Source organism: Netta rufina (genome assembly GCF_964035555.1).
Source record: "Netta rufina genome assembly, chromosome: 14".
In the NCBI taxonomy this organism is placed as follows: Eukaryota; Metazoa; Chordata; class Aves; order Anseriformes; family Anatidae; genus Netta; species Netta rufina.
The window spans coordinates 8,850,382-8,869,193 of NC_140137.1; the positions used below are offsets into that span (position 1 = coordinate 8,850,382).

Genomic DNA, 18,812 nt, shown 5'->3' on the forward strand with positions numbered 1-18,812 from the left:
GGATGACAATGGTATCATTTGCATGCTGGTTTTGAAATATACAAATGTCACTTAAGACATCTCAGTATTCCAGTTGCACTGGGGGGTTCATACATGGAAAAAATCTTTAAAAAAATCTAGCAAAGCACTTGATTCCATCTTCTGAAAGCACAGAGCACATCTGTGCAATGCACATTCCACTTTTGCAATCCAGCCTCTTTTTAAACCTTTCCAGCAAGAACATCTACTTTCTTATTCCTTGACAATTTTTTTTTCTGTTCCATCACACCTTCATACTGAGGTCCTTGCATTCAGACATCATGTTTTTCTCTACCAGGCTATGCTAGCATACAGTCCTCCTGCAGTAATCACAGAATCATATAGGTTGGAAGAGACCTCCAAGATCATATAGTCCAACTTCTTGCCTAACACTAACAAGTCCTCCACTAAACCATATCACAAAGCTCTAAATCTAAATGTCTTTTAAAAACCTCCAGGAATAGTGACTCAACCACTTCCCTGGGCAGCCCATTCCAATCACCCACAATGAAGCCAGCATTGGTGAATATACTTTTGTGTTAGAACAGGCAAGTTAGAGGCATACTGCAGCTCCTGATTTCTTCTGATAGAAGAAAGTGTTGGAAACTATTTTGGTAAGACCAAGGATGAAAAATGAGTGAATCCTTTTGTCTTATATAGAGGAAAATACAAGTACTCAAAAGAAATATATTCAATTAAAATCTAAAAATAATCAAATGCAATAGATTCCTGTACGAGTTAAATCTTTGAGGTGGATTTTTGCCAGAGGAGTTGAGGACAACTGCTTTATGACCTACACTTAAGTACAACAGTATCCTGTGTTTTGAAGTTATCACTGTAACTCCAGTTTAAAAACATTTTGGGAACTGTTTTATTAATCACCAAATGTAAAAAACAAAAACAAAACCAAACAAACAAAAAAAAACATACGCACACACACTAAAAAACAAAAACACCACCCTAAGTCTAAATTTACATGCATAGCACAGTTGCATATCCTTTTCAAGGCCAAATTAAAGAACAGCTCCCTCCCCAAATCTTAAGCTCTTCCCTCTCAGCAAGCCTTTAAAACTTACGGATCCTCTTTCTCAAGCAGCATCTTTTTTATTGCCATTAAAACAAGAGTGGTAGCAACAGAAAACTAGATAGACCACATGAGGCCATTGCTGGTTCACATTTTGAGGTATTAATTATTTTATTAGTGCTTTACCATCCGTGATGTTTTAAGACTTGCAGCAGACTTTTAAATGAATAGGAATTGACCTGTTCTGAACTGTCAGCAGTTTGGAAACTTAAAACATCCAGGACATGTCTCAAGGAATCCAGTTACTCTCTTTGATCCTAGATTAAAAGGACTGTTTGAAATTTTAGAGCTATGTAGTTTTCACATGGCTCCAATTAATACGACACTTGAGCTTTATTCTGTGAATGTACAATGATGTAGAAAACTCTTTGGAATTCCCTCATCTGCTATATTCTTTTTAAAAATACATGTATTAGTTTTAGATCAACATCTTCAATCACATTCAGAACTCCATCCTATCCTTAGGTTTTGTAATTCACAGAGCTTTAGCTTCACAGGTTATTACCAATAAATCCCAAAATGCATGCATGGATTGATTTAAGAAAGATATTTTACTTGTGTTTCATACACACACACACACACAAAAAAAGCTGATAATCAACAGTGGCTTAAAAAATTAACACTACTTCACTTTTTCACAAGTGTACAAAAAAAGAAATAATGAATTTACATTCAACGGTAAAGCTTAAAGTCCACTCTAATAATAGTTGCATTGACATTCACATACACAAGCACAGAATAAATATTTCAGGATTCTTATAAGAGCATACAGCATACATACAGTACTTGAATTTTACATAAGAGTGTTAGTAGGGTCAGAAATTCATAACCGCATAGAAAAAGTAAAATTAAAATCAGAAAAGGTTGTGTGGGAGGTAACACCAAGGTACTGCACAGAACTAGCAGGTTATATAAATCCACTTGTGTGAGGAGTTTTCTTCTCCTTCATATTAGGACAGTTTCTTTGCAAAGGTGTATTCAAAGTGCAGATTAATGCAAAAAAAAAATAAAATATTATTGTATTTATTAATACATGCAAGAGGCAGCCCCCAAGTGACCCGACAGAATAAAGCTGTTATTGGCAAGTGGCCGATATAATACAGATGTTTCAGGCAATTTTTCTAAAGCACTTTAATAGCAGCAATCATAATTTATAATGGCTCTAGACTGACTTCTGTTTGGGTTAAAGGGCATCATATTTCTTTAACATTTACAGCTATATTTCTTTATAAATAAATATCTCAAATAACAAATAGCATAGTTAACATTTATTTTTTCCTCTCTTTTGCATAAGTGTCGTGGAAAAACTCTGACTTTTTCAGAGACATTATGTGCAAAATAATGTTAGAGTTGCAACAGGGACACAGAGCATCACAGTCAGTTACATTCCTGGGATGTCAGCCCAGCCCTTCTTATTCTCACAGGGCTAGCCTTGCCAGGGTAATGTAGGGCTTTAAAGGACGATTTTCCCAATGGCTTGCTTGGTAGAGACATAAAATTTATGTCATCTTAAAGAGCTGTAAATGTGAAGTTTTATTTTCAGGAGTGTGTAAAATACATCATGTACAGGGCTCAGTATTCCCACACAGTGATTTCCTAAGGTTTGAAAAGTCTGGTCATCTTTCAGACATTTCCTCCCCAGCCTGAACATCTTTGAACATGTATGTTCATTAGGTGTTTACTTTGTTGCATATTTACCAGCTCTTCTTGCATCTTATAACCTGGTCTCATATCACCTAGCTGACATCTGCACACAAAGATTTCCAATCAGATATAGGGTGCACCATATTAAAACTTTTAAACCTGTCCTGTAAGTGTCATCAAGACAGGAGCACAGGAACCACAGTGCAGAGATTCCAACCTCTCACTGGCTGTACTGTGAAGATTCTCCTTTTCGGCGTAGGAGAAAGGAAACTTGTGTCTGCTTTTTAGATTCTGAAAACAAGCCAGAGTGGAGAAAAAGAGTTAACACCAGACTTAATAAAGCTTTTTAAGACAAAACCTGTTAAGAAATTTAGACAGACACTCTGAATTTCCTGCTGATTTTCTGAAGTCTGTACATACAGGAAATTTGTTAACAGTAGGAAGAAATTGGGAGTTGCTACATAGGAGAAATCTGCCATTATTACAAAAACTGGCTAAGTGGGTTCTTTCAGTATAAACCCCTCACTGATCACTGTTCTCAGTAGTGCTGTTGCCCTTTTCTTTTTTCTCCTGAGTCTTGTTTCCCTTCTTCTTTTTCTTCTTTTTCTTGGTCTCTTCCTTCTTGCCAAAGGTTATGAAGTCACTTTTGTCAATTTGGCTGTTTGGTGGCTCCTGCCGGATGGAGATGATTGCAGGAGATCCTGGGATAATGAATTTGTCTGGCAACTCACCAGGACCACCTTGTTTGGGATTGCCCGGTCCAAACTTAAAGGTCCAGCTGTTGCTGTTCACACCAGCTCCCACGGGGGGGGACACCTCTCCTGCCTCAGGTTCTGAAAAAGTCAAAAAACAGCAAGAAAAGCTTAAAACATCAGTACATACAAGCACTCAGTGAGTATCAGCTTCACGTTTGAAAGCTATGGCTTTAGCCTGGGTCTATGCTGACTCTTGGTGGCCTGGCTGCTCATCTGGGTGTTACTGGCTGGTTCATGTCCAGGCTGCTCAGTGCTAGCATGTGCAGATTCTCCCCACATATTGCTCTGGATCCCATGTTGTGCCTTGAAGTACAACTGTTCTCAGTGTTTTTTTTGAATTTGAAGTGCTTGAAATAAGAGATCACTATTTCATACAGGCAAAGATAAAGTGAAGTTCTATCCCCAGCTTTAGGCTTGCACTATGAAGCAAATTTTTAATTTTGCCTCCATGATTTTGCCATGATTGACCCAGTGAGATAGACATTTTTATGTGTGTTTCTCTGGCAAAGATATATATTGAGTATATAGCACAAAGAGATGCAACACAAATCAGGCTCTTCAATAGTCTTAAAACCTGCTTGCTTTCTTTCTTCTTAAACTCTGAAAATTATTTGTAATTTACATAACTCCAAAATTTGAATTGTACCAAAATATTCACTTTAATATATTATTTTAAGTACTTAAGTAACAAGGATTCTGACCAGGTGAAAGCTCAATGCTTGTGCATTGATCCTAAAGCCCTCCAATCTGATGAAAATGTTCTTATCTACATCCTAAAAGTGCAGCATTGACCTGTCCATTTGTAACACTACTAGCCATACATAAATTCTTGCAATACCACACAAACAATGCCAATCCCATGGATCTGGTTAAGTCTCGATATTGTGCTCTGCATCAGAGCTGTCCAGCTGAACAGGTGAAGATATCGAGTGGGTAAGAAGGGAGTGGGATCAGCATTGCTGCAAGGAAGGGTTGGGAAACTGTCACAGGAAGACTGCATATCCCTTAGAAGAGAAGGCTGGACACGGAAAGAAGAAGAAACAGAGAAATCCTAGGTCTCACACTAGTGAGAGATGGGGGAAGAGGAAACAAATCAGAAAATCTAGGTGGAGATCTCCAGTGTTTTGCGAGACCAGAGGATGCTATTCAGTAAACCTCAGCTGCTGACCGTTCTGCACCCCTGTAATAGCAATGAACAATGTTGCACTTCCTTTAGCAACCACTTCATGAAATGAGCAGTATCTCCTGTATTTCTGATTCTTTCAAGACCCTTCATCTTCTGTAATGGTATTCATAGAATTTTCTATGTCATGAAATAAAGTGTATGTTGTGTGTAGACATAAGACTCTTGATTCAAAAGCTAAAAGACACATTTTACTGCTTGACAATCTTTTTCTCCTGCCTAGCAGAGAAATACAGTTCTGAAAAGCATGATTCTTATCATTTATTTCATACTTATGCAGTATGTCCATGTTACAGAGCCAAAGGAATTTGTATACTTGATACATCAGCACTCTCTCTGAGACTGTCTGTGTAATAGGTTTGTCATAGGCAATCTTTTTAACAGAGGTGATATGATTGTTTTTGCAATCTGATGTTTAATCAAGATTTACAGGAGCTTCTACAATTCTTTTTTCTCTAAGACTGCATTTGATGATGAGGATTTGACTTTATGTCAAATAAAGGAAATGCAGAAGTATTTCTGCATTTCTCCAGGAATGCAGAAGTATTTTAGTGACCTTAACCTAATATCCCTAGTGTAAAATATCTTTTTTGAAGTTATTATTAATGTGAAATTTCCTCTATTTTATCAATTGTAGCTTTTCTGAAAATTTCCTACGACCTTAACTTTCAGCTTCAGGGTTGTTTTTTTTTATGTTTCTTTTTGATAATGGAAATGTCCTAACAAGTCCTTACTTACTAAACACATTAATATGAAACAGCTTTCATTTCTGCTTAATAGAGTATTTTGGTCAAGTACCTTTCAGATTGCTTTTGTTTCTTTGAGACCATAAATTACAAAGGTGAACATCGTGTGTCTTGGTCTATTTCCAAATTATTATTCATTTGTCTCTTCAGCAATATAAAAAACGTGAGTTTTCACATCACACACAATAGATTAAGGCCTATTTGACAAATAATCACTTCTTCCTTCCCAAAAAGCCCATCCAGCATTCATTTCAAACAACATTGGCCTAGACCCAATTCTCTTTTTCTGTTCCTGTCTGGAAAAACAGAACAGAACAAAACAAAGCCACAATCAAACAAAACAAACAAACAAAACACTGAAGGTGACTTCAAACCATTTTTGAACCATCCTTGCTGTGGCCAGTAGAAGCCCTGGAACAGTGAGTAGCCTAAAAACTGTTTTTAAGTTTTAGCGTTACAACAGCACTCAATGTACCTCATTGCCACCACTGCACAGCCAAAAAACATTTTTTGTTTTAACGTGTGCCAGTGTTATTTTTATGTGACCATATTCAGTTGGATATACAACATGAAGCAATGATAGTGGCTTAATATTATGCAATATTTACTTAATATTACCCATTTTACTACACAATTATGGTAACCTGCAAAAAGCATTTAAGAATAGAGGATATCCTCACAGTGCATTACCTTTTTTTTTTTCCTTGAATGAAAATCCTTGCCAGGCTAACGGGCTGCACGTACACTCCTGCATTACTGAAATCTAATTCAGAACAGGATATTGACCCTTTAATCTGGTTCTGCCCAGACAAATCCACTCACCAGATGAAGTCAGAAACATTTATCACAAATCCATCTGGTACAATGCATACAACCACAACAAACCCATGATATCAACCCTACAATCAGGATTCTGTTCACCTGAAGACTAAGGGCTTGCCTGCATTTCTGTGTGTTTTTTTCTCCCCAGCCCTTGAATGTTTGTTGCCATACAAAGTAAGCATATTAATACTCCTTAATACTCACTAAGCCAAAGGAAACCAATTATCCTTACAGCAGTGTGGAGCGCTCACATACAAAAAGAATGAGACAGAACGTAATGAGTTAATAGCCATCATTTCCTAGCAATGGGGCTTCAACAGCCTCCTCAGGAAATTTCACTTCTGCTCGATTTACCTGGCAACATGTGCTTTTATCTGGATTGACAGGCTGGAAGGTCACAGTTCAGCTGTCCTAAGAGTGCTGTATGTTTAGGTATTTCAGATCAAGAATAAATGTCATGTACTACCTAGTTTCCCAAGCTCCCTTAAGCATCTCTTCTGTTTCCTATCAGCAGGAATTTAACAACAAAAAACTTTCCACTTGGATGCTACTTTGCATTTAACTAGATTAATTGTGCTTCTCTTGCATGTTTTCTGGATCTTATTAAATGCTTTAAAGTTACTAAATTTAGAGGAATATCTAAATAAAGCTTATTCCCCAGCCACTGAATTTAAAACATTAAATTTCTTCTGACAGCTACATAGGTGGTTGTTTTATTTTACCACATGGCTTACATAAAAGTGCAAAGACTGGCCATTTCTTGGCATAAATCAAAGGATTACTTTGGAGACTTTCCCCTTCACCTCTTTGCCTTTTTCTCAAGGAATACCACAGTCTTCATGTTGAATAACCAAATGATTAATTTTTAAAATGAGTGCATGTAGCAGAACTCAAAATCTAGGCTGCACCTGCACCTCCTGATGCTTCCTTGCCTGTGTGTATGCACACTAAAATGGAAAATGAACTTTTCACCCCTTCCATTTTTTCATACTATCGAAATAAAAATGTCTCAGTGGACTTTAAATGGAATCTACAACTTCTGAGATTGAGGAATATGAATCTCATTGTAGTCCATGAATTCAGTTGTGGGGAAAGGATTTTTAGGTTGTCTTTCAAAATACTTCTTTTTCTGTCCAGTAACTGTTACCTGAAATGCACAGACAGACCTGGATGCAAAAGAAAAAGAAAAAGAAAAAGAAAAAGAAAAAGAAAAAGAAAAAGAAAAAGAAAAAGAAAAAGAAAAAGAAAAAGAAAAAGAAAAAGAAAAAGAAAAAGAAAAACCCAAATCCTAAAATCACACAGCTGAAAGCTTGAACCATTAGAATATGGTGTCTAGCTAGTTTTTTCTTTTCCAGAGTCAATTACAGGTCATATACGGTAGCCCTCCACCTCTCACAGGGCTTGAAAAACATACAATCACAGTCAATAAACAGGTGTTCAAGTCCTATTTGCTCTGAAACCACCTGATTTCCTACACACTGATAGAAAGCATCATGCAGGTGGTATAGGCTTTATGGTCCCAGAAAGGAAACAGGCTGCAGGTGAGATATGTCAACCCACTGAGCACGGAGCATCTTGTGTGCTCCAGGCAGTCCTGGTCTCAGCAGGCAGGTTTGTCAGAGGTACCTAATTCTCCCAGTGCCCTGGGCAGGGAGCCCATGTACCTACTACAAAGCATGGGGTCTCCAAAAGTGAGCCCATGGACACTGTAGGCATCTTTTTTTCTTCTTCTTCTTTTTTTCTTTTTTCTTTTTTTTCTTAGATGTGATCTACTTCCTAACTTTTGCCACCAAAACAGTAGGGATCCAGTCTAAACTGGCTAATATACTTTTCACTATAAAGAGAGACAGACATACTCAGAAGGCAGTTCAACTCATCTTAAACACCTATTTGTAGCTGCATTGAATTTTCTTTGCTCCTTTCTTCTTTCTGCTGGAGTTGTCATACCTTTGCTTCCTTAACTACAGATAAAGACTGGACAGCCAGTATAAACTAGACAGTTGTGTTCTGGGTAGCTAATGCAAAATGAGATTAATTCCATGCTTGGAAGCAAGCTAAGCATGGCTCAGGGCATGTTGTACTAATGACAATGCCAGAGTGTTAAAAAAAAAAAAAAAAAGTTTGAAACTAATCTCTTTAACAGTGACAGCCACAAAAAAAATCCTGCACAACTATCTGCAAGATAAGACCACTTTCTCAGCCCTAATCCATCCATAGGATTCTCATGCTCTCAGGCATAGGCATCCTCTGTTTAGAAATACCAGAGAAAGATCTGCCATGTTGTGATGGTGGTACCATTTCCACCTCTTAGAAGACTGTTTTAGTTATGACTGCAATGGCACAGGTACAGCTTAGTTCTTAAGTGACACTCTGCTGCAAAATTCCAAAGTAAAGGTCTGTCACTGAGATTTACAGTGCTGTCTTTCCAAAGGCAGCATTTGTGAATTCACTCAATTGAAGGGTTGGCATATACCAGCTTGTAAAACCACTCAAGCTCATATGTAAGTGGAACAATGTTGAAATGCTGAGTGATGGGTACAAACAGCCTGAAATTGAGATGTCTTCTAAATGTAGGGGTAAAACGCCCGTTCACAGGACATGGCATCTCTTAGCTCACAAATCAATAGCCCATCAAGCCTAGACAAAAACTGCAGTTTCTATCTCACTAACTTTTTTCTCTCCTTTGTGGGGAGTGCATGTGTTTTCTTCCTGTCCTTGCATAGCCCCACAGCTACAATCTGGTGTTTATTAGAAACAGGTGGTGTTCACTCCCATAATGTGAGCTGGCCATATATCCTGAGTGTCATGTACATCGTCTCTACCTCCTATGCCTCTGCTTCTTTCTTAAAGAACCATTGTCAGAAGGCCAGCTTGTGTTAGAACAGATGTGCCCTGCTCAAGGGGAAGGAACGAAAAGAATTTTGTGCAGCTCTGTCTCTCTGCAGAGACATTTTTGACTGTGTGACATCCTCGGCCAAGACAGCAGCTTGCTTTGTGTTCACTGCTTTGTCTCTGTCTTAAAAATTTTGGTGGCTCATGGACATAGAAAATCATTAGACAAAAGCTTTCAATTAAACCATCAATTATTATTAAATTCAAAGGAAACCTTTTAGATTTTTTTTTCTTTCCTAGCTACCAGAACATGTCAACTAAAGCTGCTGCGAGACTAGGAAAAGAGGAATAGTCCATCATTAATCACAGACCCTTCTGTCCCCAGGTCAAAGTAGCAACACGCATTAATTAAATGAATTTATTTAAAATTGAGATCAGGCAATAAGCAGGAAGCAAACTGCAGAGAAAGCTAGTCATTAACCTGATTTCTCCCTTCCCTGCCTCCTCTGCTGATGCTGTACTGGCTGCATTTTCTGCCTCTGGCAGGCTTAATGAATATTCATTGTTATAAAGAGCCTGACATTCTGCACTGATTCTGAAGCAGCACATCAAATGCAAACAGTGTGCACTGAAAAACCCTCCCCGTGTCATTTGGAGAATCTCTGCAGACATTTTGACTTCAGTGATCATCCCTAAGCCTTTTTGGGATTAAAAAGCCCATTTAATCTTTTTTTTTTAAACAAACAAACAAACAAACAAACAATAACAACATAAAGCAAGCAAAAATCCATCAGCAGCATGATAAAATTATATATTGAACTAAAAGGAGTGGAAATGATTCAGCCAGAACAAAGTTTGAACTGTTTTAACTATCGGTTCAACAAACAATCCTGTCCATCTCTAAAGACAATGCTAATTTGGAATCTTAAAGGAAAAGCAAATAAATAATTCTTACTTTCTGCCCTCCCATCTGTTTGACCTGTTCTGCACTAATGACTCATAGACGGGAGGAATGAACAAAAGGTAATCTTTTCCCCACTGAGGGGACTGTAGTTTTAGTCCACTGCTTGACTTTAAAGTCAGTAACATTAAACAGGGTAATTATAGCACATATGCTGTGGGAGATCCATAACCCCCCACTGCTCCAACATCCAGCTGCAAAGCAGGGGGTAGGCATGGGATGACTTCCAGCTCAGTCTCATGTTACTGTCCATGGTGACACTTATTTTAAGTAAAATTACCTGTCTCATTATAAGAAAGTAATCTTACATCACTTTGTGTTAAAACAATTGTCTCAGATACCAATTAGCTCTGCCTGCATATTACGAGATATGTGAAAGCAAATACTGATCTGCTGACTACACAGCCTGTGCCAAGAGCACAACACACAGAGCAGCCTCAAGCTCCTCTCACTCTCTTATCACAAAAAAAAAGACTTTTCCTCCTATGAAAACATCAGCCTTCTTAGGTAATATCCTTCTACTGCTGTAACTGTGCTGTCTTGCTTCCACGGATAGAAACTGTTTGAGAAAGCAGCTAGCTGTCCTTGCTCAGGACCCATTTTAAGGCTTTCCTCACCAAAATGAGGACTACACTTGTCTGCTGCATCACTGCGTCAGCATGTACACAAGCCCAGGCTTCTCCATGTCATTCTGCCAGTCTAATCAGATGCTGGACTCTGGGAGTTACAGCATATGAATATTTATGATGCATTGCAAAGATTTTTAGGGTAAGACAGTGCCTGCAATCTACAGTAGATGGATTTTTATTTGAGCATTTCAACACATCTGTGCCCAATAGTGATCATTTTTCACAAAACCATAGAATGGATTGGGTTAGAAAGGCTTAAAGATCACCTCGTTCTGTCCCACCTGCAATGGGTAGGAACACCTCCCATCAGCCCAGGCTGCCCAAAGCCCCATCCAGCCTGGCCTTGAGCACTTCCAGGGATGGGGCATCCACAGCTTCTCTTAGCAACCTGTTCCAGTGCTTTCATAGTGAAGAATTTCTTCCTAATCCAATCTAAATCTATCCCCTTTTAGATTAAAATTGCTACTCCTTGTCCTGTCACTAAAATCCATGATAAAGAGTCCCTCCCCAGCTTTCCTGTTGGCCCCCTTTAAATGTTGGAAGGCCACTATAAGGTCTTCCCAGAGCCTTCTGAGAAAGCTGGGATTATTTAGCCTTCTCTATTCTCAACCTTTTTTCATAGAAGAGGTGCTCTGGCCCTCTGATCATCTTCACGGCCCTCCGCTGGACACACTCTGATAGGTCCATGGTCCATGTCCTTGTGCTGGGGGCCCCAGAGCTGAATGCAGCGCACCAGGTGGGGTCTCACGGAAGTGCAGTAGATGAGGAGAATCGCCTCCCTCAGCCTGCTAGCTACACTTTTTCTGATACAGCCCAGGACACAGCTAGCTTTCTGAAATTTTAAAAGTTCTTAGTTTAAAACAGACCAAAAAAAATATAATAAAAAAAGTTTCTTTTCATCTTATAAATGCACTGTAAATATACATGGGCAGACAGAGCACCAGCCATCCTGTCGTTGTTTTAATGCGTTAAGGTAAAAGGGGAGAGAGTACTGCAGGAACAACGCACTCAGTGCTGGGGGGCTGCCATGCCCCTGCATACCTGGGAAGGGAGCGCTGAGGTGGTGGGGGCAGCAGCCAGGGCCAGCCCAGCCCCTTTCCCCTATTTCGCCTCTCTGCCCCCTCAACTCCCCCAGCTCCCTCCCTCCTATTCCTCCAGCCACTGCCCCTGGAGCCCTGCCAGGGGAAGCCAGAGGGTGCCGGGGGCTGCTCCTTGTATCCCCCTCTGCAAAAGCGTTTCCCAGATACCTCAGTGGAGCTCTCAGTATCATGGGCTCAACAATTTAAAATCCAAAATATCTGAAGTTGCCACTCTCTTCCAGGTAAGAAGTTATTTTGCTACATTTGTTGTGTTGAAAAGCCAGTATTGTATTCTAACATGCTTGTTGAGAAGAAAGTGATACAGACTTCAGCTTGAAGAGTAAAACCAATATTAGTGTCTGCATTTTGATCACACAGTTGTTTATCACTTATATACAGCAGTGATTCCAGTGTGATCACAATCATACTTAAGAGCTGTTACAGTTTACCTTGTGAATTGTTTATAATTCTGGTAATTGGTCTGATAGTAAACCAGCTTCCTAGCAGCTATTAAGGGCAAATACATCCTTCACTACATGCAAATATAAAACCAGTTCATGGATCTGAAACAAAACAACCCAGAAATCTGGAAAAGGAAATGCAATGGAAAGCTTAAATTTTGTGTATAGACTCCTATTTACCCATATCAGCTCTAATTTCTTTTGAAGTATTTTTCATTTCCTGCTGTGACCACGTGCTTATTGAATTGACACAATGGGCCTGCATAGTGTATTGCAAATGAGTCCAGCACGACTCTCTCTGCTCTAAGAGAAACTCAGACAGGAAGTAATTCATACAGGTGGAGGCAGGAAAGGCACCAAGGCAAGCTCAGCTTTGTTCTGTGTTACTACAGGAAGATATACATGTAAGACCTTCCACCTTCCATTCCACATTATAGATCAATGGAGAACCAGAAAATTGTATAGGTGGAGTTCAGTAAAGGAGGACTGAGCTTCCACTACAGAAAGAGTCACCTTAGGTGAACACAAAGAGGAAAAAATTGTGAGTCCTATGGATAGAGTTCCAGATGGCCTACAAAAATGTGGAACTCCGCACAAAATCCGCTGTCTATGGGGATTCATGGCTTTTTGTCACCTTCTTGTCAAACCTGATGTTATGTAGCCTCCTCAAATGCACTGAACTGAACATATTAGAGCAGCAAACAGCTGCCCAGGCCTCTGCTGATGGCTGACTTTAGGACTGCTAGGTGACACATCCCAAAAATTTGGACTTAAAGACAAATCTGTAAAAACTGTGATGTCTGAATTGTGGCTCAAACCTCACTCTGGATATGACCGGGATAGAGGTGGCATCCTGACTGTTTTCAGATGACTGGTGCAGTGGGGGGGGGGGGGTGTTGGCTCTGTTTAGAAAATTGAAATATTGCAAAGAGAACAAAAGACATTTCAGAAGACAAAGCTCCAAACAACAGGAACAGATCTTTGCACTGCCTATTCTGTATACAACAGGTCCACAGAGCATCCAAAATCCTGCTGTGAAGGTGAAAAGGAGGACACATTTGCTGGCTGGTACTGCAGCGTGTAACTGAGATCTGCAGACAACCACCACTTCTGTTTGCTGCCTAGAACACAGATACAATGGTCATATGGTCACCTCCTGCCACTGGAGGCCACTACTCTGCTTCTATGGGGTGATCACAGAATCACAGAATCGTCTAGGTTGGAAGAGACCTCCAAGATCACCTAGTCCAACCTCTGACCTAACAATAACCAGTCCTCCACTAAACCATATCACTAAGCTCTACATCTAAACATCTTTTAAAGACCTCCAGGGATGGTGACTGTTACAGAGTATGGAACTACAGCCACCACAGCCATGTTCTGCCTTAGCCTTTACCTCTGTGGCTGGCTGTGATTGCTTCCCCAAAGAAGGAAAATTTCAGGTCAGGGATCTTCAGGTTATCTGAAGGCAGGATTAGATGTTCTCTTGGCATTGGATATCCTTGTCAGGAATAGCTTGTTTTGAATTGTGTCCACCTTACAAAATGAACACAAATGAAAGCAAATTCAGCTGAATTTGGTTCCCTTCCACAGAACTGTTGACCACATACCAGTCTTTACAGCTGTGAAAACCTGCAGATAAACTGACTTTATCAGTCCATATCCCTGTTGGTGCAGAAGGAAGAAAGAGCCCAGCACAGCTGCCAAAGCCCAGTGCTAGGAGGTAAAAGAGAAATCCCACTTTATAATTGAACACAATTTATAAAAAGGCAGTAACTATGGAAACCTGCAGCATCAGTTTTAGTCTTTTGAATCAGAACCTAATTTTAGTCAAGTAATTGGATGATTGGAGTGGTAGTGAGAGAAAAAGGGACACATTTATTTCAGTACTTTCAGAGGCATCTATTTTAAACATGAATGAATGTGTGAGCTTCAGCACTTACAAAGGATAGCATAGTAATGGACACCTAAGAGGTGGTCTTAAAATATAACTTCTTTCTTTTTCATATCACCTACATTTAGCCTACAGATAGCCTTCTACGATGAGATGACTAGCTGGGTAGATGAGGAGACAGCAGTGGATGTGGTCTACCTTGACTTCAGCAAGACTTTTGACACTGTCTCCCATAATATTCTCATAGACAAGCTCAGGAAGTGTGGCCTAGGTGAGTGGGCAGTGAAGTGGATTCGTAACTGGATGGATGCCAGAGCTCAGAGGGTTGTGCTTAGCAGTGCAGAGTCTAGTTAGAGGTCAGTGTCCCCCAGGGGTCAGTACCAGGTCCAGTGTTCTTCAACTTATTCATCAATGACCTGGACAATGGAATGAAGTGTACCCTCAGCAAGTTTGTTGATGACACAAAGCTGGGAGGAATGGCTGATAACCCAGGGGGATGTGCTGCCATTCAGAGGGACCTCAACAGGCTGGAGGCTTGGGCTGAGAGGAACCTCATGAAGTTCAACAAAGGCAAGTGTAAGGTCCTGCACTTAGGGAGGAATAACCCCAAGTACCAGTACAGGCTGGGGGCTGACCTGATGGAGAGCACCTCTGGAGAGAGGGAACAGGGAGTTCTGGTGGACAGCAGACTAACCATGAGACAGCAATGTGCCCTTGTGGCCAAGAAGGCCAACGGGATCCTGGGGTACATTTGGAAGAGTGTTGCCAACAGGTCAAGAGAGGTGATCCTCCCCCTCTCTCAAGCCCTGGTGAGGCCACACTTTGAGTTTTTGAGTATTGTGCCCAGTTCTGGGCTCCCCAACACAAGAAGAACATGGAACTACTGGAGTGAGCCCAGAGGAGGGCTGCAAAGATGATCAGAGGACTGGAGCACCTGTTGTATGAGGACAGCCTGGGAGAACTGGGCCTGTTTAGGCTGGGAAACAGAAGATTGAGAAGACTGCTCATCAATGTATATAAATATCTGAGGGGAGGATGTCAAGACGATGGAGCCAGTCTCTTTTCAGTTGTGCCCAGTGACAGGATGAGAAGCAATGGACACAAACTTTGTTGGACTCCATTATCCTTGTGGGTCCCTTCCAACTCGGGATATTCTATGATTCTATGAAGCACAGGAAGTTCCAGCTGAATATTAGAGGGTATTTCCTTACTGCGAGGGTGACAGAGCACTGGCACAGGCTGCCCAGAGAGGTTGTGGAGTCTCCTGCTCTGGAGATATTGAAAACCCGCCTGGATGCCATCCTGCACAATGTGCTCTAGGTGATCCTGCTTGGGAAGGGGTTTGGACCAGATGATCTTCAGTGGTTCCTTCAAACCTCGGCCATTCTGTGATACAGACCTCAACCATTCCTCTTGGTTCCCATCCCACTAACCCAAAGCATTGTAATTCCCCAGCTAGATGACTGCTGTGTGAAGCTCTCTGCTTGGAACTTCCTTCCAGAAACCACGGAAAGCTTCAGAGAGTGGACAGTGCAATGTCTTGTCTCTAAAAGGCTGGAGGTGACTCTGAACATCAGAGTTGGAACCTGTTCCCTGGCTCCCTATGGATCTCATCACAAATAAAGATAATTTTACTACTATTTTGTGGATTACATTTGAAACTGGCCATTTCTCTAGCTGGACATTAAAGGAAAGAAAGGGTACTATTACTGTTTAGTTTGGTTTGGTTTTGTTATCCTCAAGGAATTTCTTCATTTCAAAAGCAGATTAAACTATACAGGTGCATAAAATCTATTTAGACCTACAAAAACATTTAGCTGAGCTACTCTGACTAGTTTATCACTGAATCTCTATAAACTATGTCCTCCTCCAAAAGGCAGTTAACTAAACAGTTGGTCAGCAACCTGCTCTAAGAGGGGGGTGTTACCTTCCATTCTCCCTGTGAAGCTGAAGATGTTACAGGCCTCAAAACAGACTCTGCCAGCCACAGCACTCATTCCTTTCCCCAGTATGTATCTCACATAAATAGCTTATTCTGTTTTACTGATATGAGATGAATGGAGCTAACAATATTTCATGCCAGCAAGAAAGGAATCTTAATTAAATGTGATGGATAACTGCTAATACAATATGATAAGCCTCCTGGATAAGCACGCTACAAAATTTCTCTATTTTTCAGAATCATTCATTCTCCAAGAGATGGAAGTGACCTTGTGTAGGCTCCCTACATTCATTCTCCTACTGCTTGGCTCTTTCAAGTAGAAGCAAAGCTTATAGTTTAAGTACTTTTTCTTGGGCTGTAAATAAATCCAGATATTATCATCATTTATGGTCTTCTGGGGCTTTAAACCTTTAGAGGAGATTATTTTCGTACTGATGAGATGAACTAGACTGACTGCCCTGGGAGCTGGGAGTCTGGACCTACCATGTTGTGGCTACAAGCCTTCTACTTGTTTGCACTTCCCTGCAGCCAAAGGTGTCCTCTCTTAACTGAGAGGAAAGTACCTGCTTTAACTATATGATGAACCATATGATAAACACATCAACAGATGTGCATCTGTATAATCCTTCTGAATTTAATAGATCTGCATGAAGTTCTGCTCTGCCTGACTGTTGACAGCCAGTTTGAATGCAACTATGAACCTCCTAATTTGTTCAATGCTTTATTCTACGTGATCACATACAATGAAATCACAAACTGATAGGTGATGTTCTGTAAAGGCCAAAATATATTTAATAGTGATTACTTGTGGGGGGAATAATGCACAATTACGTGCATGGAATATTAAGATATAATTATCTAAGTAAATGCGAGATCAAAGTTGGCAGTTACTTGAATTGGAGTGGAGGGCAGCACATCGCAATAGTCATTTTAAGAAAACTTGCTGATCCCTTCCATCACTGTCTCTAGGACTACACTTCCTCAAATGCTCATCAGATGGTCACATAAAGTGTCGGAGGCTTAACACTTATACTGTAAATAATAATCTGTATATAAAAGTGGGTAGAGTCAGTAGAATCATCTCCGTTAATGTTTGATTCCTGTAACTTTTTTTCAGAATAGTCCTCACAATCCCAGTTAATAAATGACCTACCTTGTATTTTATTAGTTTAGTTTTTGATTTTATAGCCCCAATCATGGTTTAAGCCAAGAATTGTTCCTTCAGTGGAACAACTGGAGAAATGGATCAGGCTTTTCTTCTCATTGAAAATGATGCTAATGAATTGCACATTTGTTAATTAACTCTCTTTCAAGAAAGGCACTGCTCAAACAGTTTTAGTAACATATCAGAGGTTTTTTTTTTTTTTTGTATAATATGCCTGCCATTTCACTTTTCTGAAGGAAACAGTAAAAATGGAAGAACTGGCTTGAAATGCACATGATCAACTCTGGGAAATGAATTCATTAAATGTAATGGCTGTCTGAGAGCAAAGTAAGAAAAATGAACTTTATTTCTACATTATTTCCTAAAGGAGGCTGAATTTGAAAAAAATAATAATCTTGTCCTGATTAAATTTGAGAATATTCATGTTTCTTATAGCTGTGATTCTTTTAAATCAGAAGGCAGGGAGAAAATTAAACACAGACTGTATTTTGATTGATAGCATGGTTACTTTCATTCCAGGAAATGTGTCACATGTCTGGGTAACTAGGACAAGCAGTCAAAGAATAGAGACATTTAACAGCTCTTAGCAGTTGTGGAGGCTAAAAGGTGATATTATTGAATCCTTCACATGAAAAGGAATTTTAAATTACCATCTGTTAGGATCTACATATAGAAACACTTTAACACTGAATTAACCTTTAAACTTTTGTTTTCCCATTGTAACTGTGTGTATATACACACATGTGAATATGCAACTGGTCTCTGACTAGCAGACTGAGGGCTCTGCAAGGCTCTTCTACAGAAAAGAAACTAGTGATGATGGTACATGCACTGATATATTCTCTGCCTAAATTGTGGCTTGCTACTACCCACAGTAGTTTTGGACAAAGGTGAACATACAAAATACAGAGAGAATGGTTCTTTCAGGAACTCCAGGCCAAATCAGATGCTTACAGCTCAGGAACACTTCAAAGACTGATTTCTCATTGGAAAAATGAGGTGAGACCACTATTTGTAATTTTATGAGAACCATCTGCAACCAGGGCCTCCTGTACTAGTCCTTGCACTTCCCAGACTGGACCAAGCCCTCTCCCAACGCAAAGAACATCCCATGCCAAATTCGACCTTCCCAGCATCTTTCCTCAGTCTCACCACTACCAGGTCAGGTCATGGCAGAATGTGGGCTCATTGCATTATGAGGTCTGTATCTGGAATAGTAGCTTGGTGGGGATTGTGTCCCAACATGTTGTAATCCATACAGACCACTCAAGTCCATGGGGTTTGATGCACGATGAAGCTCATGCATCAGATCACATAATGCATGTTCCTGCCATACCAGGGAAAACTGTTCTCCCACTCAGGGATTTCAGGTGCCAAGTAAACCAGCTCACCAAACAGACCTCTACATCAGTTGACTACATTTGGTGTACAAACTGGCAGCAGCAGCAATTCTTTATTGCAAAGATGTGAGACCAGCAGGGGAACCTTGCAGTTCTATAAAATGGGATTTTTGTCAGTTCTATCAATATATTCCCTCACAGGAAAGTTTTGTTGTTATTGTTGTTGCTGTTGTTGTTGTTGTTGTTTTTAAAAAAGC

The 18,812-nt window shown here is 40.1% G+C and overlaps 1 protein-coding gene across 4 annotated transcripts in view; it reads right to left on the reverse strand.

Annotated features, from left to right (window-relative positions):
- Positions 1-1,586: 1,586 nt before the first annotated feature.
- Positions 1,587-18,812, reverse strand: part of LOC311214632 (protocadherin alpha-C2-like) — a gene marked incomplete at its 5' end in the record, with an annotated part of 121,491 nt that continues 104,265 nt past the window's right edge. For all 4 annotated transcript variants that reach the window (XM_084295317.1, XM_084295315.1, XM_084295316.1 and 1 more), the window contains one exon: positions 1,587-3,579. In XM_084295317.1, coding sequence (XP_084151443.1) covers positions 3,269-3,579 — 311 coding nt within the window. In that variant the 3' untranslated portion in view covers positions 1,587-3,268. The remainder of the gene's footprint in view (positions 3,580-18,812) is intronic.